Source organism: Corythoichthys intestinalis, chromosome 4 (genome assembly GCF_030265065.1).
Source record: "Corythoichthys intestinalis isolate RoL2023-P3 chromosome 4, ASM3026506v1, whole genome shotgun sequence".
Classification (NCBI taxonomy): Eukaryota; Metazoa; Chordata; class Actinopteri; order Syngnathiformes; family Syngnathidae; genus Corythoichthys; species Corythoichthys intestinalis.
This window is the reverse complement of record NC_080398.1, coordinates 32,191,135-32,216,021: the sequence shown is the minus strand read 5'-3', so window position 1 is coordinate 32,216,021 and position 24,887 is coordinate 32,191,135. Positions and strand designations below refer to the sequence as shown.

Sequence of the window (24,887 nt, the reverse complement as noted above, 5' to 3'; positions counted from 1 at the left end):
CTATTTGTATATTGTTTTTAGTACTCTAAAAGGCCTTTCACAAACAACACTTTAGCAATGTTTAAAACTGCAATCACAACATAGTAGTAATGTCAATAATAAATGAAATAAAATGAGTAATGGAAAAATATAAGAAATGCGCTCAACAATACAAATAGTTTATAAAAAGTTTTATTGCTAAAATTTCTGTGCTTCTCTCGTTGTGTGTATACCTTGACTACTGGGAAGCAGTGGTGCTTTGCATTGACAGTAACATAGAGTAGTAGAAGATGTCCCTACAAAGCTTTGTTGATTAACTTTGTGTTTGGAAGCGTTTTGTCTGTGAATTGTGAATTCATTGTTTTTAAAGTTAAATTAGCATCACCTTACGTTATTTTTCTTAGGATTCGATTACGATTACGATTCAGAGGGTAAGATTCGATTATAAATCGATTATTGATTCCCCTCCACCCAACTATTAGCTGCTTTTATTTTAATGTTTCGTACATTAGTTACAAAAATTGTACAAAAATCCTCTCAGGCTTAAATAAAGTACTATTTCAGTATCAAGTTTACAGTTCAAAACAATCAATAAAATACTCAAGTCCCCATTCTGTATCAGCAGCTTTAAACTACATTCATTTAATGTTGTGAATCAACCGTTAAAGTTGTTAAAATTGCTCCCGTTATTCCATAATTTCTCTTCCGACTACTTTCGACATGTGAAAATTTTAAAACTGTTTCATCATTTAAAGATTCAAGATGCCGATTTAGGAGTATTTTAGATAAAAAGTTGGCTACAACAGCCTTCCAGAGAAGTCTACTGCTTTAAGATGGCGGCTGTTTACTAACGCCGGAGAATCTGTCATTTCGCATCTAGTTCTATATACATGTGATATCTACCTTAGTATTATGTGGGCGTAGTTTGTAGAGGCTGTCTGCCGCAGTCAGTTATGATTGTCCTTTTAACTAGCGGCATGAGTTGAGCATGATGTTTACTCTCAGTCCATTCCTCATTGCATCCCGAAGACCGCACTGACTGTGTTTTCGTTCCGCTTTACTTGGCATATTTCAGTAATCGGAATTTGTATGTTTGTGAATCGTTCTCGTATCATCCACGGCCGAATCGCGAATAATCTAAGAATCGACAATTTCTCACACCTCTAATGCGAATTGTGTCTTCCATTTTATATAAGGATTTTTAGTAACAGATTATCGAGTGTGTTTTTTTTGTATGTTAATTCACAGTATGTGGTGTTTGCTTTGAGTTTAATTTTACAGATTAGCTCAACTGGAGTGTAATAATCCATTCAAATCTATCCATACTTTTTGAGGGACTGTTCTCTAAACTATAGTAGCATTTCCACCACGCTCATTCTATTAAATATGTCACAGTTGTTTACACCGTAACCGACCTAAGTTTTTTATCAATTAACCATCACAATCCTGTAAACGCCTAGACATATTTTAGGGGGCTCTTAACTTGAATTCCACGACCTTGCACTCAACACGCCTCTAAACCTTCCACCAATTGCTGTGAAAATCCCTCGTGTCGTCTTTTTGGAAACTAACAAACAACCCCCTTCAGCTTTCATCTCCTCGAGAAGGTCAAAAGCGTGACGCTGTAACACGATGGCCTCGTCTCTTATTTTTCTCATCTTCTCCCTCCAGTGAACAAGGTAAATCCCAGCGTTTGCTTTGCGCGCAGGAAGAAACAAAAGCCAATCCCGGCCGGGCCGCCGTTTTCGCTCGGACTCTCCGGAGACGATGCGGCCCGTAATGAGCTAATTAAGTAAGGCTTAGTCAGCGGGGGCCTCCGTATAGAGAGGTGGCAAAGTAGATTATGCCTTGACACCGGAAGACGACGCCAGCGACTCCTATTTGTGGAGAATGATCTTATTGTGAGGATCTGCTTTCAGGAAGTCCCTGTTGGTTTTTGTCCAAATAAAAAAGACGAGCGGAGATATCACAGCCTGCAGGGAAAGCCGGAGTGGGTCGTTGCATACACACGCACATATACACACACGCTTTGCTAAAACAGCAGGGGAGGGCTTGGCATCCAACACCCTTGCCGGTAATTACATGAAATCACAAGGATTGTTCATTGTTCCCAGGCTTTGTGATGTGGACATTGTCCTGGTGTCTCGCTGGCAACACGCCAGTAAGAGGTCTTATCGTAAACAGCACCGGTGGGAAGGGGGTCTTGATTATGGAAATGGTATTGACGACAACAGATGTGACTGTCAGCATTCGGGCGGCTTCTTGTCAACGTGAAACCAGCTCCAGATTGAAAGTTACCGTAAATTCCATGCTGTACCGAGCACATGACTATAAGCCACACCACCCAAATTTCATGAAATTTAAGGGGGAAAAAATACCCACCTGGTAATGGACCGCAGGTGTTGGGATATTTCTATAGAAAGATGTAAAAGAGAAAGATTGCTCTACAGTCTATTTATCAACCAAACTTGCGTCATTCCTCTTCAATCATATGCATCATCCCAAATAGGCATGTGCCGGTTACCGGTTTCATGGTTTACCGTGGTGTGAAAACATCGCGGTTTCAAAACCACTAAAATTGTCCGTCAGACCGTAGTACGGTATTCGCCATTTTTCATGTGTCAAAAATGCAGCCAGAAGTGGCGTGGTGTGGCGTGGCGCGGCAGCGCTCACCCCCTCCCGTTTGTTTCTGTGTGTGAAAGTGACACTATCGGCTAGACAGCCAGCGAACCTAAAAACAAATACTCCAAACATAAGGCGTACTTTTCTTCAATTTATTGAGCTCTCAAATCATGGTAAGTGTAATATACAAAATGAATACATTTAAAATGTTGTACAATTGTATTTTTCCATGTGTGAGTAGCTTCAACAGATTAGCACCATGGAAAAGTTAGCCAAAAACAAAACACACATTTTCCTTTCAAATTCGATATACACACTAACTAAAAGCTTACAAAGGTGAATGTTAGCCTAGGCTTAGCTGGGAGAGCAACTTCGTCGAGTGTTACAGTCGCGGAGTGAGAAAACGTTTGATTCGCTTGAATGAAGTAGAAAAAGGATAGCATCAAAGATCGTTAATTGCGAAAGATGATCTTGCCCTAAGCACAAAACCACGTTCGTTAGCTCAAGGAGAGGTCTCTCCCAATGTTTTTTTTAGATGAAACCTTTCCACAACAATATTTACATTTTAACTAACTTTTACATTTTTAACTAACTTATTAATTTATGAATTCTTTGTTCTTTTTAATAAAAAGGCATGACATCATGTAGACTAGATTTGACACAGTGGCTGAAAATGGCAAAATTTCACTTGAGCTTTTCCACCCTCAAAAAAAAAAAGTGATGCAGTATAAAATTTTTAAAAATTTATTCAGAAGTGGTTTTACTTTTTTATAGAAATTATTTTGTTCTTGCTCTACGCTTGAGAAACTTGAGCTGTAGCTGTGGGTATAGTCTATAAGTTATATTTTAATTAAAATATATATATATATTTTTTAATTGATTATTTATTTTAACAATGTTCCAATTTGCAACTATGTTCTGAAAAATAAAAAAACAATCCTGCTCAATGGAAAAAAGTTATTTTTTTTAACCCATACATCTCAAAATAACACGCTTTGTAGCTATAATTGCAATACCGTGAAACCGTGGTATTTTTTCTCATGGTTATCGTACCGTCAAAATCTCATACCGGCACATGTTTAATCCCAAAACAGTGATGTGTTCATAGCCAATTTGCAACCACAAAAGCGCTTCACTTTTAAAACTAAGTTACATTTAATTACCAAGATCAAATCTACCTCACCTGAGTGTCTTGTCTCTCAACAGATAGTCCTCTTATTCTAGTAGTGCTTGATGAACTTGAAGCTAACGGTAGTCAGCGTGAAATTTAGCATTGCAGCTTGGTCGTACCATGTTGTGGATGTCCGTTCTTTTAATATCTGTCAAACCACTCATGGCTAGCCTTGTATAAATACATACATATAATTAGGGCTGCAGCTATCGAATATTTTAGTCATCGAGTATTCTACTGAAAAATTCCATCGAATAATTGAGTAATCGGATATATTTTTTTAGGTAAAGGGCAATTATAAATATACATGAGATAACAAGACATTTCACCGAATAATCGACCATTTTTAAACAATGTCTTTATTTTAGATGAACATTGTTGAAAACAGCCAACAATTGTGTCTCAGATGTGACTAGAAAAAAAAAAACAAATTCACTGTTTTCACTCAAAAAACTTAAGAAATACGATTTTTTTTTGTTATAAGATCTTACCTAAAATGTCATTTATTTATTTATTTATTTATTTAATAGAAACGATGCACATTGATGAACATCTAAAAAATGTAATTATGCCAGATTGTAGAAAAAATTGAGATGCGAACTTTGTATGTTGGGGAGGTCCAATTGCGGTGCATTATTTCGAAATACTCATCTGTAAACCATTTATGGAATGGTAATGTTTTGTCATTTCGGGTTTGTGGTAAATTATTCCTGTCAGCAATTATTGTTTTAAATCACAAAATTTACTTGTGGTTTTATGTGGAGCCAATACCCGAGTAGAAGTTGGTACTAGCCCTGCCATTCATTTCTGTAACGGTCAACTTTCTGTATGTACTTGTTTTGATTGACACGTCCAAAACTATTTGTGTGTGTCATGGTTACTCTCACTAAAATTCAGACAACAATTATGAAGCCATAACATTAATCTTTTTTTCTATTTGGCAGTGCGGGCCCCAAAGGAGACAACATCTATGAGTGGAGGTCCACCATCTTGGGACCGCCGGGCTCAGTGTACGAGGGGGGCGTCTTCTTCCTGGACATCGCCTTCACGCCAGACTACCCCTTTAAACCGCCTAAGGTAGGTAACTCCTGGAAAGCGTCCACATTTTTGCCAAGCAGTCGACCCTGGAATTTTCCGGCTTTGAGGTCATGAGATGATGTTTAATGGCGACTGCGTGAAAGGTGCAAGCAAGCACCTGACGCGCACAAGCGATAGCACAGTTTTACCGCAGTGCACCCCTTCTTACTGCTGACGCTCGCCTCTCCATCTTTGTCGAGATAACTCTGCAGACTCCGCCCACACTTCCCCTCTCCAGAGGGGCTCGGGTGTTTCCGCTTATGCCCCCTCTTCCGCCCCCCTCTTCGCTGTGATGAGCAGCCAAAGCCTGCTTTCTCACAAGTCGGCCTCCTCCTCGGCCCACAGCTGCTCAACACTCCCTGGCCGTGTGAATTCTACGGTCGTGTGAAATGTGAATGCACTCGAATGGACGCAAGCTTCTCTTCTGGTTTTTTCCAGTGCTTAGTTCTAAAGTACAGGCAATTTAACGTATTTTGAGGGATCCTTCAAGACAAGCAGAAGATGGTCGAAAGATACAAGCAGTATTTTTTATCTTTCACCAGAAATAAATGTTTGTTTCTAGCTTTTTCTGTTGTAATAAGCAGGAAATCATGGCTTGCTTACATTAAAAACACCACTTTCTGACCAAAAAGTGGAAAAAATGGGTTTTACAGTGTATCACACATGTGAGTACACCCCTCGCATTTCTGCAGATATTTAAGTATATCTTTTCATGGGACAACACTGACAAAATGGAAAGTAGTCTGTGTGCAGCTTATATAATAGAGTTAATTTATTTTCCCCTCAAAATAACTCAAAATATAGCCATTAATATCCAAACCCCTGGCAACAAAAGTGAGTACACCGCATGGGAACTACGTACATCCCTAAATGACCAAATTGAGTACTGCTTGTCATTTTCCCTCCAAAATGTCATGTGACTCAATACAGGAATTCTGTCAGCATTGCTGCAGAGATTGAAGGGGGTGGGGGGGTTATTCCCACCACCATGCTTGACTGTAGGCATAACACACTTATCTTTGTACTCCTCACCTGGTCGCCTGGAACCAAACAAATTAATCGTCGTCTCATCAGACCATAGAACATGGTTCCAGTAATCCATGTGCTTTGTTGACATGTCTTCAGCAAACTGTTTGCGGGCTTTCTTGTGTACCGTCTTCAGAAGAGGCTTCCTCCTGGGGTGACAGCCATGCACACCAATTTGATGTAGAGTAAGGCATATGTTCTGAGCACTAACAGGCTGACCCCCCACCTCTTCAATCTCAGCAGCAATGCTGACAGCACTGCTGTAATGAGTCAAGTGACATTTTTGGGGGAAAATGACAAGCAGTACTCAATTTGGACATTTAGGGATGTACGTAGTTCCCATGCGGTGTACTCACTTTTGTTGCCAGGGGTTTGGATATTAATGGCTATATTTTGAGGGGAAAATTAATTAACTCTATTATATAAGCTGCACACAGACTACTTTTCATTGTGTCAAAGTGCCATTTTGTCAGTGTTGTACCATGAAAAGATATAGTTAAATATCTGCAGAAATGCGAGGGGTGTACTCACTTTTGTGATACACTGTATGTGAAAAGAAAAATTGATCAGAAATTTGTTTGATTGTAACAACTGACATTTACAGTACAAGAATATTCAGGGTTCCCGCGGGGGTCTTATAAAGTCTTAAAAGCATTGAATTTATGAATTTGGAAACAATACTTTAAAAGTCTTGAAAAAGTATTGAATTTTCATATCTGGGTCTGTCTCATTTCTCTTCAAAAGTGTCATTTGTCATTTCGATCAAATAACGTAGCCTAAATAAATAAGCCCCGGGTCAAAGTCCCGTCCCGCGGAATTCCTTCGTGAATCCCGTGTCACGACAGGAGTCCTGACTAAATGTCATGCTCTACACGACACAGATTTATTTTTTACACCGAGCCATACATTTCATATTACAGAGATGGGGAAATGTAAATTAAATGAAGCGCGGTTGCGTAAAAAATCCCTTTGTCTTTGACTCAAACCAGTGGAAAACAGTGTGTTCGAGGCTTTTTGCAACGTATACCAAAAAATTAAAAAAAAAGAGATTCGGCTGGGTACAATGGGCATAAAGGCGCTAGAGTCCCATGCAAAATCATCCAAGCACATAACATCAATGAGAGGAAAGAAACAAACTCCTTCCATTGCCAGCGTTTTTCAAACTGCCTGTATAAGACAGCCAGCTCCTCATGAGCCTGAAGAGACAGAAGCTAAAGCCAGCCAGAAAGCTGCTAATGTAAGCGAAGCGACAGCAGCTAACACTAGCCAGCTAGCTGCTAGTGCTGCAGCCCTCCCTGCATCCCAGCCCTGCTACGATTGCTAGTGGATTTGCAAGAGTGGATCTACACACCTCGGTTGGGTCCACAGAAACCATGAAAACAGAGGTGTTGTGGTTGCCTGAGAGTTTAAGATGACGCTCACCACGCTAAATGCTAATGCTAACAAGAACGCATCTACGTGGCCTGTGGTCTGTGTCTACGCTGCGGTGGTGTCGCGTGAGTAGCCAATTAAAACGCTGTAACGCTGCATTCTTACATCCTGCACACATTCCACATTTCCACTTTCGAGAAATTAACACAAATTCACGGATTTTGTTTTTCTTTGTCGATATGGCTGTGAAATAGTTATTGGGTTTTTAAAAACTGGCCTTAATTAGGTCTTAAAAGTCTTAAATGTAACATGTGGAAACCTGTATGAACCCTCTATATTTCATGTTTCTTCACTAATTATTATTTACTGCCTGATTTTTTTTTTCTCAACTTTTTCATTTTAATAAGATTAAGAAGTTAAATTTTTCGATTAACGATGAAAATGATAGGGAAATTTATTTAAAGGGACGATATAGGATTTTTAGAGTTAATTTAAAATACCTTTCTACTCCATGCATGCTCCACCAATGCCGTATTGAGTACACAGAGATCTTACCTTCAATAGAAAGGGTTCGGGTCGACCACTCTGGGCCAACACGCCGCGTGTCCCAGTGGCAGCAGCGCAGTCTACACCTAGTCTCCGCTTGGCAAAACACTTTTCTAACCCACTTAAGAGTTGCTACTGTTAGTTTCTGGTGCCTATTTGATGGGCCACACGCTTGCTGCTTCATGTTCTTGTTCCTACAAGCATGCAAGAGGTGCAGTTACACTTTAAGCTGGATGTGGCAGTCGCATGCAAAAAAAAAAAAAAGACAAACTCTGTATAGTCCCTTTAAAGCCAAGTTTCAAACTGACAGTGCATATTAATTGCACTAAATAATTGTGATTCAGTAAGTATTTGTAACGTGACAGAAATAGACAAAAACGTTAAATGTTTTTTCCCATATTATGCACAAATATTTTTAAATGTCTTGTCATTCTGCTTTTATAGAGGACAACAAAAATCAGACAGTAAAGAGATAGAAAGTTGAATATTTACACTTCAAATTCTTTGGAGGAGCAAACCTGAACCGTATTTTTTCGGACTATAAGTCGCACCTGAGTATAAGTTGCACCAGCATAAAATGCCCAGAAAAGAGGAAAAAAACATACCGTATATAAGTTGCACCGGAGTATAATTCGCATTTTTGGGGGAGATTTACTTGGTAAAATCCAAAACATAGAACAGATATGTCATCTTGAAAGGCAATTTAATATAAAAATACAATAGAGAACAACATGCTGAATAAGTGTACAGTATGATAATGTTACATGACGCATGAACAATGAAATGCAAATATACTGTCCTGGCTAGACAGTGAGCTGAACTCCTAAATGACGATGCTGGACATCGGTATAGTTTGCTGACTTTATTTTGGCCGTCGTTATGACATCATCATTTGAAGAGTGTAACTAAAAATGGAAATAATACAAATCAATTTCGTCCTCGATACCGGAACAGGTTCGCATCAACGTAAAGAAATGATAATTAACTGCTATTACAGCAATGACACAAACGGTTAGCATGCGTTCGCTAGCATTAGCACATCGTTCAAACAACCACACAACTGGCTGAAAGTGTCTGATCGCGGGTGGAAAACACACAACAACAACCGAAAAGATGATACACACAAGCGTTGTCTCTGTTGAGATATTTTTACAAGCATAAACAATGAACGTAGGTTCGCAGCCGTGTTTTTCTCTCGCTCGCTAACTCGCCCACTCGCTCAGAGCTGCGTAGCTATCCTTCTTCTTCTGGCGTCTGAGTGCTCTTCTTCGCGTAAACAAGTGCAAGTGCGCCCCCACTTGGGCATGAAAGCCAAGTCAATAATACAATTGAACACACATTGCCAAAGGCAGAACGCGAATGTGGCTGGTATTAAGCTATTAAGAGTTATTCAGATAACGATAGCATAAAGAACATGCTAACAAGTTTACCAAACCATCAGTGTCACTCCAAAACGCCAAAATAATATATGAAATGATATCATAATGTGTTAATAATTTCACACATAAGTCGCTCCTGAGTATAAGTCGCACGTCCAGCCAAACTATGAAAAAACTGCGGCTTATAGTCCGAAAAATACGGTACTTTTTTCTTCATTTCATAAAAATATAAATTATTAGTCGCGCTTCCATGAAAAAACAAAAATCAAAAAGACTACAGAAGCGCTGCAGCTATCGAATATTTTACTAGTCGATTAATCGATGGACTAGTTAGTTGGAATTATCGAGTAATCTGATAAGGGACATGAATAAATAAAATACTCGAGCTGAGCCTAAAACGGTAAAAAAAAAAATTTTAATGAGGAACTATGTCCAACAAAAGAACAATTGGCTAACTTACACAGAAAAAGTCTGCTAGCTTAAATGCTATGAAATGATAACTTTTTTTTAATTTTTTTTTTTTTAATTTTTTTTTTTTACAATGCTCTTAACAAATGGTTCAGAGACATATTCCCACAAAAAAACTGTTAAATATACCTATAAACTAAATCATGAATGCATTGAAAAACATTAGCTCAAACAAAAACTTGGCTAATGCTGGTTTTAACAGGGAGCAGCTGGTTTCAGCCATAAGAAATTAGTTGCATCATATTCATTGTTGCCACCCAAATCAATGAAACTACATGCAAACACTTTCAAAATAAGACAATACAACGCCTCTTTAATTAAACGAATACTGGAAGTAACAAAATTCGAAAAAAAAAAAATTCTAATCGAATACTCGAGTTAATCGATTAATCGTTGCAGCACTAGACTACAGTAATTAACTTCTGGTCCAACTTTAAGCCATCACATTTTTTTAAAATCTGGATCATTTCAAGCGGTTCTGTTTATTTCTCAAGTCAAACTTATGAGCCTGCAAACCTTCGGACAGTGTACAAGGGGCTTAAGGAAGGTGGAGGCTATTAATAACGCCCTGTCTTGTGGGAGTTTGCAGAATGCCAAGGCCTATTAGAGCTTTCCTCCATGTGTGTGGGGGGGTCAGGAGGGACCAGATGTTGGTGGTGGAAGAAATGAGGAAAAACACTGGACTCTGTGTTGGACCCAAATGGATATCCAGACCCCTTAGGATATTTCGGAAAGGGGTGCACAGTTGATGACTTCCACTGGTTCATTTACACTTCGGTGTCACACAGTGAGGCAAATGCCCCATGTAATTGCCTGAGCCTTTCACAGAGACGAGACCGGGGTTAAGTGAGTCTCGGATGATAAATGGCTTCCATTCATTGAATAACTCAAATAATTCATTTGCCAAAAATTGTCAAACCGTAAGAAAGAGTCGGTGCCTTTAAAACTGAATCTGCTCTTGCTAAGTTGGCGTATACTGTATGTTGCTAGGTGACTTTCCGTACTCGGATCTACCACTGCAACATCAACAGCCAGGGCGTGATCTGTCTGGACATCCTGAAGGACAACTGGAGCCCCGCCCTCACCATCTCCAAGGTCTTGTTGTCCATCTGCTCCCTGCTCACAGACTGCAACCCAGGTAACGCACGACTCTTTGACGTTTCAGCCCCTGAACCCGGTTTGATTTGGCAACATGGGCATGTCTATTATGAGTAGACCATCAAAAAAGGCTCAAGAACAGTGTTGGAAAAAACGGGATGGAGCCATTTTTTAAGCTGTTTCTTTCTGCTTATTTTGGCCATTTGCTTCAAATACTTCGAAAAATCAGCACCAGAGTTAATTTTTTTGTTTGCGGCATGAAATTTGATGGGCATATCTATCACAAATAGACTTAAAGAAAAGTATCAAGAAGCCATAGCTCTAAAGACACTGGAAATTTGAACGAGCCATTTTCAGGTCATTTGTCAATTTTCTGAGGTACATGTAGTCCCCGGGTTAAGACGTACCAGACTTACGTCAGTTCAACTTTAAGATGCCGGAATCTTGTTTGTTTTGTTTTTTTAATAATGTTTTTTTTGTAACGCATTCTTTTATCTTGGCGCAAGAAGCGTAGAGCAGGTAGTATTTATGGCACACTAGTAAGACCGCATGCTCACACGAAGAAGAGCGCATGTGCTCCCACGAAGAAGTTGCGTCGCCAAGTGAAAGAAGAAGGGGAAAGATTACAGCTGCAAGACTGCGCACACATTTGTTGCTTGTGAAACATCAACAGAGGCAACACCTGTATATAACACCTTTTGTTCTGTTTATTGTGCGTTTTTAATTGTGGTCGTTGTTTTTGATAATGTGCGGACGCTAACTGATACATGGTAATCGTTTGTGTGGATTGTTATTATTGTATATCAGTAGCTAGTTATAGACACAAATTTGAATTGCTGTTATTGAAGACGAAACTGATTTCATTTTTTTTATTTTAGTTTTAGTCATCAAGTGTTGATGTCATGAGCAGCTGAATAAAGTCAGCAAATCACTCGGACGTCTGACATCGTCGTTTAGGAGCTTAGCTCACTGTCTAGTTAGGACTTAGCTCCAACGTCTTGGCAAGGACAGTACAATGACGTATAATATGTTTTTGGATAGTTATTTTGAGATTCAGGGAGTATTTGGGGTAAAAGGTTAATTCGGACGTATGCAGAAATTCAGGTTACGTCGCTAGCATAGAAATGGAACTTGTTCGTAACCCGGTAACTATCTGAACTTTAAATTATTTTTAAAATTCAGCCCCTGACGTCAGTTTGACGTAACACGAAATTTGGTGGGCATGTCTATCGTGAGTAAACCCACAAAAATGTCTCAAAAAGCCAAGACAACACAAGAAAGTTGCCTTGAATCAGCCATTTTCAGATCTTTTGGACATTTTCGGAGATACTTTGGATGGTTTAAAAATTCAGCCCCTGATGTCAATTCGACATATCAACATGACATTTGGTGGGCATTTCCATCATAAAGCCTACGTTCACACTACAGGTCTTAATGCACGAATCCGATTTTTTCGTGTTTTTCCGACTCGAGTGAGGCATTAACTTGACGGTCTGATTGTAACAAGTCGCATAGAACTGGACCATTCCAAATCCGATCTGGGTCACTTTCGTATGTGGTTCGAATCCGATCTGGGCCACATTTTTCCAGAATGTGGCGGCGGTCTGTACTGTAAAGTCTCCCAAATCGGAATTCATGCGGCAATCACGTCATCAAAGAGTGAGAGAGACGCTACGGTAGCGGTGCAGCTGTGCGTTATTAGCTTGCATTGAACACTGCTTTTAGGGCAGGGCCAGGCTTGACAACAGTCATAAAAAAAAAATAAAAATGGGTTGAGAATAAGCCTGAGAATGATCGGTTTTCTCTCTGCTCTATATGAGCAATATTTCAACATTGCTTACACGTTCGAGAGTCGGGGCAAATTCCCCGTATGTGTGTGTGTGACATGCACGGACAGTGCGTGCATGCTATCGATCCATATAAACTTTGCAAATAAGCCCAAACGGGGATTATTTATGTCTGTTATTTGTATCCTCTTTTTGAAAAGCAGAATACAGTATGATATCCATGGGAAAATGGATGACAGCCAGCATGTGTGGTCATTTGTTTTGATGCATCTGCGCATGCGGGTCTTCTTGCTCAGCGCGTGTCAGACTGCGAATTAGTGCGCATGCGTAATACTTGAATGGTCTCAATGGGCAAAGGCAGTCTGAACGGGCACGCCAAAAAAATAGATATGGCAAAAAATCAGATTTGTGCATTTAGACCTGTAGTATGAACCTAGCCAAATAGACCTACAAAAAAAATGGCTTAAGAAGCCATGCCCGAAAAGATACACAAATGTAGCCACTTTGTTTTGCAGCCGCATTTTTGGGTCATTTTTACCATTTTAGGAAGTCCTTCGATTTTTGTCGCAAATATTTGTTTGACGTAGCAGCATGAAATCTGGTGGACAAATCTATTATGATTAGACAAACATAAAGGTCTGAACAACCCATGCCCGAAAACACACTGGAAGGCAGCCATTTCTGTTTTAAATAGGGCTGTCAAAATTATCGCGTTAACGGGCGGTAATTAATTTTTTTAAATGAATCGCGTTAAAATATTTGACGCAATTAACGCACATGCCCCGCTCAGATTAAATTGACAGCAGTGTGATGTCCGCTTGTTACTTGTTTTTTTGTTGTTTGGCGCCCTCTGCTGGCGCTTGGGTCCAAATGATTTTATGGGTTTGGGGAGTGAGCATGGTGTAATGACATCAACAATGGCGAGCTACTAGTTTATTTTTTGATTGAAAATTTTACAAATTTTGATCAAACGAAAACATTAAGAGGGGTTTTAATATAAAATTTCTATAACTTGTACTAACATTTATCTTTTAAGAACTACAAGTTTTTCTATCCATGGATCGCTTTTAAGCGAATGTTAATAATGTTAATGCCATCTTGTTGATTTATTGTTATAATAAACAAATACAGTACGTATGTACCGTATGTTGAATGTATATATCCGTCTTGTGTCTTATCTTTTCATTCCAACAATAATTTACAGAAAAATATGGCATATTTTATAAATGGTTTGAATTGCAATTAATTACGATTAATTAATTTTTAAGCTGTAATTAACTCGATTAAAAATTTTAATCGTTTGACAGCCCTAGTTTTAAGTACCCATTTTGAAGTCGTTTGGTCCATTTTCACAGTCCTTCATATTCTTTAAAATTGATGTGGGTTTTACATAGCAACATGAAATTTGATGGACATGCCCATCACATATTAACCAACGAAAATGTCTCAAGAAGCTATGTCCAAAAACACACAAGAAGGCAACTATGGTATTTTTTTTTCAATTGATTTACATCAAATCGTGTTGATATTGTCCCACTCTTTTTTTTTTAACAGCCGACCCCCTGGTAGGAAGCATCGCCACACAGTACCTGACCAACAGAACCGAGCATGACAGGATAGCCAAGCAGTGGACCAAGAGATATGCCACATAAACACACACACGAGCCATGCTCTTCCTCCTCCTCCTCCTCACTCTACCACTCTACCTCTTTCTCCCCTCGGTCCGTCAAAGCACACTCACTAAGTGCATCGCTCCCCTGATCCTCCTTTTCCTCCTCTTCGTCCTCCTCCCCAAACATTTTATGTGTTGAAAAATGAAAAACACACAAAAAAAGAATAATAAACAAAAAAAAAATCCTCTTTTTTTTGTTCCTTGTTGACTTGAAAGCTTCTTTTTTATACAAAGAGTAGATTGGGGAATTATTTTCCAATTTGTGAATGTTGGAAGTATTGTATTGGAAAAAGACACGCACACCGTTATAAGCAGGGGTGTTGTCTAGTCAACTCATTGGCCGCCATTGACAGCGATAGACGTCCGATCCATTTGAACTGTCCATTTGAAAACTAAACGGACGTTTATCGCCGTCAATGCTACTGAAACATAAAATTTTCACGTGCACCCCTGATTATAAACAACCATCTTACCGCTACATACACAAATATGTAATTCTCATTTTCTGTGGCATCTGGAATAAAATGTACGCTTTTGACTTCTTTTCGTCGTTGTTGTATTCGTCTCGACGTGCATGGAACACGAGTCCTCATGCTTCTCAACTTCCTTCGCTTTTTCTTTGTACTGTATGTATTTTTTCAAAGGCTTTTTTTTTCCCAGGCAGACCTCACGAAGAAGAAACAAAATTGTGTGCGTGCGTGTCGGTTTGCCTGCGAAAAGAAGGCAGGACTTGTATATTTGACTGGCTACCCGCGCCGCTGCTGTTGTGCACTTGTATTACTGAAAACACCCAATAAAACACACTGTGGTTGGCTTGTGAGGAAAAAAACAAGACTGTTCTTGCTCTCTTTGCACTTTTTTTGACGCATTTCTGCTTATTTTAATATTTCTATATGAGTGCAGGATGGGATTGTCATTTTGTGGCAGGTAAGAATTGTTTTTGGTACTCCGAGATATGAAGGCTTCGGTACACGAAAAATTCAGGTTTTTCAAAGCTTTTTTCGCTTCATTTTACGAAATATTTGTCATCATACGAAAGATAATCTGTACTGAAATAGATACAGTTGAACTTCTACTTACAAACATCTCTACATACGGAATTTTCAGGTTACGACACGCCTCAACGGGAGAATATTGCCTCTTTTTGGGAAATACATTTCAGGATACGAAAGGCAAAAATACCGTATTGGCCCGAATATAAGACGGCCCTGATTATAAGACGACCCCCTCTTTTTCAAGACTCAAGTTTGTAGAAAGACTTTTTGAACACAAGGAAAGAAGCACAATTGAGGCTGGACATTTATACTGTTGAAAGGGCGTTACCCAAGGATGCTTACTGTGAAACGATACCTATGAAAACGAAAGAGAAACTTAAGTATCAACTCTGGGGGTTTTCCACAGAAAAACATCTCCAGTAGGGGGAAAAACACCTCAAGTTGTGACCTTGAACACTAGGGGTGTGCATCGGCACTGCCCTCACAATTCGATTCGATTAAGATTCGGAGAGCCACGATTCGATTCGATTCAGAGGGTCACGATTCATTTCAATTCGGCAATGCATCGCGATGCATTAAAGCCTGGAATGCATTAAAACTCTAAAGCAAAGCATATTTTTCGTGAATCATGAGGCAACACAAGCGGTCAGACATTAAACAACTTTTTATTGGCTATTGTGTCACTCCTGGTTGAAGTCAAATGAAAATACTTTCAGATATAAATATTAAAAAAAAAAAAAAAAAAAAAAAACAGATCACAGCATTTAATTAGTGCTTTGAATGAGACCAGGGCTTTCTCTTTTTTTTTTTTTTTTTTTTTTTCTTACACACAGTAGCAGCCTTTCACACAGTGCAACATCTGAACTCCTGTGCAAAATCATTAATAACAGTCGCTGTATTTTAGTCACAATGACCTATCAATAAAAATATTCAAGTAAATATCAAAGAAAACGACAAAGAAAATATTGTAGTGCAGCAGCATCTTTATCGCAATATCCAGGGATCAGTTCAGTTGCAAACAAAACCAACTAAATTGCAATGTAGAACAAAAGTAAAATATAGGCCTAGCCCACTATATATGTGCAATAGAGGTTAGGTTTTTTTTTTGTTTTTTTTTTTTTTGTTTTTTGGGAGTGACGCGGAAAAAAAAACGCAGCAGCAGCAATTTATTTTCATTTCTTCGAGTTGGCAGAAAAAACGCAAGTTTTCTTAATGTTTAAATAGTCTACCTATTTTTATAATCATTATAAAAGCATTTACACAACGAAATAACGCTGGGAAAGTTTAATATAAAAAAAAAAAAAACATTCGATTTTGCAGACAGAGGAGAAGATTCAAAAGGATCGCATTTGTGTTGCCTTTGTGTGCATAAAAAAGTGTCTTTCGTAACAAATTCTCAGTTGGCAGAAAAAAAAAACGCAAGTTTTCTTAATGTTTAAATAGTCTACATATTTTTATGATTATAAAAGCATTTACACAACGAAATAACGCTGGGAAAGTTTAATATAAAAAAAAAAACTTGCGTTTTGCAGACACACAGAGGAGAAGATTCAAAAGGATCACATTTCTGTTGCCTTTGTGTGGATAAATAAAAGTGTCCTTCATAACGAATTTTCAGTTGACAGAAAACAACGCAAGTTTTCTTAATGTTTAAATAGTCTACATACTTTTATGATCATTATAAAAGCATTTACACAACGAAATACGAAAACGGGCCCAAAATGTTAATTGAGTTCGGGCACAAGATCTAACCTATAAAAGATAGGACATAACATAACAATGGCTGAAGCGGAGAAAGAGGAAGCGAGAAAGATTATTGATGCACCTAAGACATTGAAAGCAGACATCTGGAGACATTTTGGCTTCTACAAGGTTGGTGGGAAACTTGACCAGAGTTATGCGGTGTGTAAAAAATGAAACATGAGAATAATAATACGAATGGGGAAACCAAATCAGTTGCATCACCGGAATTGCGCAGGGAAGATTTTTGAACGTACTTATATATTTTAAAATGCGCTGAATCGAATCGTCCATGCCCTGCATCGGGATGCATCGCCACATCGATTATTGTTGACACCACTATTGAACACCGGCTCTGGCTAGAACGATGAGCTCAGGCTGATAAGCCACAGTCGCCCATTGTATTCATTCAGGGCAAATTGGAAAACACAGGTACATAACAGTCCATATTTGGGCATATTGTGATACAGTCTACAATAGTCAAGGCTATGGGTAGGCACACTCAAACAGGTTAATTTAACAATGATGCTCTATGCTACAATGCTCTCATGCAAGCATAACAAAAGCATACAAAATATGACGTATATTGGTTGTGTTTTAAGCATGAATAAAATTCTCTCACAGCATGTTAATCAGAACAAAATGACCGTAATCGGTTTGGGGACGAAATGTTTATCATACTTACATACTTTTTTACACACTGTTAAAAAACAATGACAAATATTCTGCTCTTTGCACACTCTTTGCATTAGGCTATGACGTTAGCCTGCACTGCTAGCGCACAGCACGTAAACGCTGGTCAATTTAACAGTTATAAAGAAACAAAAACTAAATACGGTAATTTTCGCACTATAAGGCGCACCTGACTATAAGCCGCCACCCACCAAATTTGACACCAAAAGGACATTTGTTCATAGATAAGCCGCACTGGACGATAAGCCGCAGCCGTATTAACTGTATTATGGGACATTTACGTCAAAAGATATTCACCGGTAACACTTTATTTGACAGCGGCATCACACGACTGTCATAAGACCAAATGAACCACCATTTGCAGGCAATTGGTTCAAAGCTTCATTGCTTCAAGAAGCTTCATTTGGCCATCACTGCTCCCTCGAGGGAGACAGTCCACTTCTGCTGCCACCTGCTGTCAATACTAGAGGTGTGCAAAATTTCCGATTCTTAGATTATTCGCGATTCGGCTGTGGAAGATTCGAGAACGATTCACAAACATCCAAATTCTGATTATTGAAATATGCCAAGTAAAGCGGAAGTACAACACAGCAATGAGGAAGAACGGAGCGAGAGTAGCTAAACATCATGCTTCTCATTACCCGGCCCGTCGGGTAATGCCAATGCTCAACTCACGGCTCTAGCTCAACTCATGCCACGTTATAAAAAGACACAACAACATACCTGACTGCTGCCGAAAAGCTGCTACAAAGTACATCCAGTGGCATCCACATGTTACGGTAGATATCATTTATATAGGACTAGATGCAATATAGATTCGGTAGCGTTAGCAGCACAGCAACAAAAACCTAGATGCGGGCGTAGTAAACGGCCGCCATCTTAAAGCAGTACACTTCCCTGCAAGGCTGTTGTAGCGAACCTTCCAAACAAACCTAGTTAACTTTTTATCTAAAATACTCCTAAATCGGTAAAATATTGACTTGAATCTATCTTTAAAATAGTTTTAAAACTTTCACATGTAGAAAGTAGACAAAAGGGAAATTATGGAATGACGGAAGCAATTTTAACAACTTTCACGGTTGATTCACAACATTAAAATAATTGAATGTAGTTTAAAGCTGCTGATATAGAATGGGGACTAGAGTTTTTTATTTACTGTTACTTTTGTATATTTTTTTACTGCTATATGTTAACTTGATACTGAAATAGTTTGGTTTAGCCTGAGAGTATTTTTGAACAATTTTGGAACTAATGTACAAAACATTTAAAAAAAAAAAAAAAAAAAAAAGGGAGGAGGGTGCATCAATAATCGTTTTATAATCGAATCGGAGCCTCTGAATCGTAATCGTAATCGAATCGTTAGGTGCCCAAAGATTCCCAGCTCTAGTCAATACTATTGTTGTCCAACATGCCTCCTAGCATGCATTGCAGCGCTACAAATGTAAATAACAATCAAATTTCATGTTCTGTGCTAATTATTTCTTCATTTACTCTTCTAGTCGTTTCATTTATTGCTAATGATGGTATTTGGTAACACTTTATTTGACAGTGGCGCCATAAGACTGTCATTAGACAATCAAAATTATGATATGACACTGTCATGAGCGTTAATAAATGCTTATAACAGATGTCATTTAGTGTTATCTGGCAAATTATTTCAGTTTTGAATGGATGTAAAAGAGCCGGGCTGGACATAAATTGAGTTTGTGACATCATTTGCCGGTTGACACTTAATGACATCTGTCATAAGCATTCAGTAATGCCCATGATAGTGTCATGTCATAATTATAACTGTGTTATGACGCCACTGTCAAATATATAAGTGTTACCTATAAACCCAAATAAATCAAATAAGCCACACTGGACTATAAGCCGCATGATTAAAAATGAAGGAAAAAAGTAGCGGCTTATAGTCCGAAAATTATGGTAGGTGACTGGGAGTGCTGCATACTGGGGGGGAGCAGACATGCCACACCGAACCAAACTGGGACAACATAGACCAACCAACAGCAACATGAGTTGGTCAATATACACATTTTTGTTTTTTTGTTTTTTTTTCTTCACAAGCAAAATCCATTTGTATACAATTAGGTTACCGCTTGTATGTGAATAGTATTGCCAGGCAATAGGAAATGGCCTAGGAAATTTTGGGGTATAACTGACATCATGAAAAATGACGGGCTATCGGAAATACTCGCATTTGATTGATTAAAACCGTTCTACCGTTCAAAAATGTCTGCTTACGGCAATTTCTTCTACTTCTAGAGTTTTTTTTTTCTATACAGTTACACAGCAACAAATAAGCATTTGAATAGTTTTTCTTTCTTCAAATTGTTAAAAATTTCACTGGAATGCACTTGATCAAAAAGCTTGTCTTGCGCTAATACATGAACTCTGCTGAACACGGGTGGAAGTGGAACCTTTCATTTCATATTTTGTATCATTTTAAGTTGTTTCCTAAACACGGACCTTGTCTTAAAAACTGCAATTTAGTTTAAAGAAATAAGATGAACTGATATTTCATACCATTGACAGGGTGTTGAGATTACCTTTTGTTCTCCTACCAGTCAATGCAGTTGACGGCCACAAGAGGTCATTAAAGATAGTGTCTCATCCAAAAGTAACACCTTCTGGAAACTAAAATGAAAGGTAATGGCGTACCGCACGCAGGCTATTTTTAGACCGTGACGTCGCATCGTAAAGCGGAAGTAAAGCCGAAGTGGGACATTACAGACCCGCCCTCGCAAAGACCCAACGTAAAAAGTGCTACTTTTCTCCGGTAATCTTTCAAAAACGAACTTGCCGATCATGCATTGCTTTTTTGGAACTTGTAGAAACGACTCTTGACATTACAACACATGAAGGATGTTTTCTTCATACGTTTCCGGAACCAAAAACTCAGGAGGAAAAAATGTGAAGACCGAATCAACTTGCGCGGACTTTAACACCAGCTCGGCGAATCCATTCACGTTTCATATGCAGTAAACATTATGTTGGGTTGGCATGGTCTTTCAGAGGACAAAGAGGTAAGCCATTTATATATTTTTAACTTATTTTTTTAGCGTAACGTTGTGCCGTACTGCTTCTGTCTGACAATGAATGACCTGAAAAGAATTACAATGGTATCTGACTGCCACTGTTACCGTTTCTGTTATATATATAAAAAAACAACTTTAGTAAGGGGGGAGTGTAAATAAATTATAGGATTAAGATGTGTTATCAATGAAAAAATTAAAAGTGTTCGTTGGCTGTCACTGAGTAGCATTTGCGATCGCTACACAAAGCTAACTAAATTACCCCCAAGAACGGTAAGAGACGTTGGACAACCAGAGGATATGTAAGAAAGACAGGGCTGATGGTAAAGGATAGCTTGTTGAAACAGGAGAATGTCATTGTCAGTCGCGTCGATAAAAAAGCTAAAGCTATGCTTAGGTCGGCTCGTTTTTTTCGTCTTTTTCAGCCTTCGACACTAAAGCCATCTCTTTAACTGAACATTTTTATGTTCTTCCACATCTTTGCCAGTCAATTTTGGCACCAGGCACATCATTTTCGGAGAGAATTGGTAGGTTTAGCGCTGTAAACATCTCCTTCGTACACGATTTCCATTCATTTCCTATTGAGGATAAACGGTCGCTTGTCCTTACTTAGCAACAGTAGCTAATGTCATGAATATTAATGAGCGGAAGTGACGTGTTGCTTGCGGTACACCATTGAGTGTACATGACCCAAAAATAGATTGACAATTGAATCAAAATAGAATTTAGAGAACATTTTTTGGCAAAGTATTCCCCAATTCTATGAAAACAAAAAAAAACAGCGCTATTAAGACCTAAGAAATTAATTGTCTCACTTTCTTTTTTTTTTACCACAAATTTTAACACGACATTGCTAATCTGTCAAACTTGATCTCGAGGTAATATCTAATGTTTGACCTTTGATTGAATTCCAATCTGATAGTTAAAACCAGCAATTACCATCAATGATTATGACCGAATAAATCACATTGACATTCTACTAATCTGTTGTGCATTCCCAACACTAAAATTGGAAAAACAATGAAATTGACACTCCCACAGAAATGACGCCCAAAAAAATCAATTGCCGACTGTTAATTCCAAAGGCGTAGGTTTGGTCTCAACATTGGAAGGGACGATATACCAGTATAACCTGCATGTACCTTTATTTAGTCATCGCTTTGTACAAATTAAAAAATGCCGACATGTTTCGGCCGTGTAGGCCTTCATCAAGAGGGTCTTGATGAAGGCCTACTTCTCGAGTGCCTCGGTTTTTTGAATTATTAGCTTTTTTTTTATCTCCACACCGAAGAGCACCAGAAGTGTACTTGGTACACCCAGCAGCACTCCATGCACCTCTTGTCATACCAAATTTTTATTATTAGATTACTGAACGGGTTCAAGGCTACATTTGTCACGGATATGAACCAAGCTAATTGATAGGCTAAATGATCAATGCAAAACAAATCTGTATTGACTTATCCTAACTTTCATGTGTATTGGTTCAGGTGATGCAACGTTCGACTCAAACCTTTGTTTTCAAAACTACTAAAGAAACATTTTGAAGTGCAAGTCCCTTTAGTAAAATAACGGGAAGTTATCAAAGAATGGGTCCACTTCTGGGGGACACTGGAGCACCCCTAGACTCAAAAAGTATTGTAATATAAAAGTGAATGAAAAAATGAAAAAGAATCAGAAATCTAAGGACCGATCTACATCTGATGCATACTAGCCTACCCCAAGACTTGAACCAAAGTACTCTCATGAAATTCTGATGTGTGATTTCATTTCACAGATGATTTTCTTTCATGTCAGTTCATGTTCATGTCAGTGTCCCATTGAAGTGGACCCTGTCTTGGATGGCTCTTTTAATAAATGGACTTGCACTCTGAAGCCACCGCGTTGCATTACCATAATGCAAACAATGATCCAAATGAGGGACAGCTAGCTTGACTTCATCGGCTGGCCTGACCACAGTAGTATAGCAGGTAAGCAAGTTCACACAGTTTAATGTTATGCTAACTCTGATGCAGGTCGGACTTTCAGTAGCAAAATTAGTGGCGTTTCCCCCACCTCCACAACTTTGACGTCTTTTTACATTTCTTGCAGTGGCTGCTGCTGGCTGGAAAAAAAACAAAATATCCCTCCTCTTCGGAGGAGGCGGCATGGTTCGAGGCTGTGTGAGTGTGCATGTGCCTGTGTGTCCGGGGGGGGGCATCAGCAGATTTTCAGGGCGGGCCAGCGTTGCATAAAAGGCGTTATGTGGAAAAGCTTCAGTTTATCCATTCGCCAGATCCATATTGGATGCCTAAATCGATGTTTTTCGACCCACTGTCTTCGCCGTCTCTGCCTGACATCTGCTACCCTGATATTTACAACTATCTTGTCCACACAAAATCAGCCTATTCTCACGAAAGTTTGAAAAACTTTAAGAGCTTGGAGGCTTATAAGTACTTCGTTGCTGGTTGGGTGAAACAGGTCCTCGTCCACGAAAATTCGGCAGGAATCTATTTTGTGCTCGGGAAGGTGAGTTACGAAATTTTCAATTCAAAATCTTTTGTTCTTGCTAACATCCACTGTCAAGTCTAATGTATTTCATGTCATTTGTCAATGGAGCTAGGGCTTTTAATGTTTATATGGTTTAGCGATAGCACTCTCACTACATACATATATAATATGTAATAAATATGAAGTGCGATAGCACTACTCCAGATTGTCCCTAGTTGAATTTATTGTTTGGCTTTTGACCTCAATAGTGAAATTGTAAATTAATTGTATGACAACTGTCTTATTATCCCCTTATAATTATATATTTTCAGGTAGTTCATTCACAACGTCTGAGTGTATGTTGTGGGTGATTAGCCTAGCAATGATCTTAATTGTGGTTGTCAGCCCAAAACCCTCTAAATATATATTAAATGCATCTTACCAGATATAAAATGACTACTACATAATCTGTGGTAATCGTTTGGAGCCCAGTTTTCTCGTCGAATTGCAGCAGTCCATCTCGCTCTCCTCTCCGGGTCTCTCGGAATACGGTAAAACTTCAAGTCTCTCCGTCTGTCTTCTCTGTTTTTGCAACCGACCGCCACACACGACTTCACCATTTTGATTATTAATGTTAACGAGCAGAAAAACACGCCATAATAGGAGGAATTTACGAAGCGCTAATGCATTAACATGACGAGTAGACGGACAACATGGCGCGGGGGCGTGGCTGTGACGTCACGTGAGTAGGGTCTCTATATATATAAGTTGTAAAGCAATAAAACTCTAAAGAAAATGAATGAAATGAACAAAAAAATTGTTATGATGGGTCGAAATTATTTTTCGAGCACCTTAGACGGTCATTTGCTTTACATATAATTAAATATATATATATTAAAATAACATAAAATGATGATTTTTTTTTTTTCTTTGATTGAAAATATTTTTTTTTATTGAAGCAACTTTTTTGGAGATTGAATGATTTAGACACAAATGTCCTAATCATAATATGGCCCAGCAACAAAAAGGATTTTCAATGAAAAATTAAGTGTTCAAATACAAATTTTTCAATATCAAATATTTTTTCGCATTCAAAAACTTTTTTTATGATTGAAGTTTTTCTTTTTTTGACTGAAGTGATTTTTCTTTTTGAAAATCTATTTTTTTAAACAACTTATTTTTTTGATTGAATAATAAAGACAAAAATGTCCAAGCCAAAATGTGGCCCAGACACAAATCAACATGACTTCAATCTGAAAGTTGCTTCAATCAACAAAAACTTGACTTTAATTAAAAATAAATAAATAAATAAAAATTTATCAAAGAAAAATAGCCTTCACAGGCATTTTTTTGTTTTGTTTTTTTGTGTTTAAAATTTATTTTTGCATTCAAACACATTTTTTTTTTATTGAAGCGACTTTTTTTTGGTTGAAAATATATATTTTGATTGAAGCAGCTTTTTTTTTTTTTTTTTTTTATTGAAGCAACTTTTTTTTTTGATTGCATAATAAAGACACAAATCTACCTCCATATGGCTCCGCCTAGAGGATACAATTTTTGACTGGGGTAACTACATTGGCACGACACCGACGGGCATACCAAATTCAATGGATGACGTTCTTGGCAAAAAGTATTCCTTAAGCAGCCTGATTTAGAATTCCCCTAAAGAATGATGGGAAACAAAAAAAACGTTCATTGTCAACTTATTATTATAAATATTCTTGTAAGTTAATTTGATTGCTGACACTGCGTTTCAGGGTCA

At 38.3% G+C, this 24,887-nt stretch overlaps 1 protein-coding gene across 1 annotated transcript in view; it reads left to right on the top strand.

Moving 5' to 3' along the window:
- The window catches only part of ube2e2 (ubiquitin-conjugating enzyme E2E 2), a 95,721-nt gene extending 80,676 nt beyond the window's left edge, over positions 1-15,045 (top strand). Inside the window, exons 4-6 of the mRNA XM_057833412.1 lie at positions 4,717-4,849; positions 10,630-10,777; positions 14,079-15,045. Coding sequence (XP_057689395.1) covers positions 4,717-4,849; positions 10,630-10,777; positions 14,079-14,176 — 379 coding nt within the window. The 3' untranslated portion in view covers positions 14,177-15,045. The remainder of the gene's footprint in view (positions 1-4,716; positions 4,850-10,629; positions 10,778-14,078) is intronic.
- Positions 15,046-24,887: the final 9,842 nt, after the last annotated feature.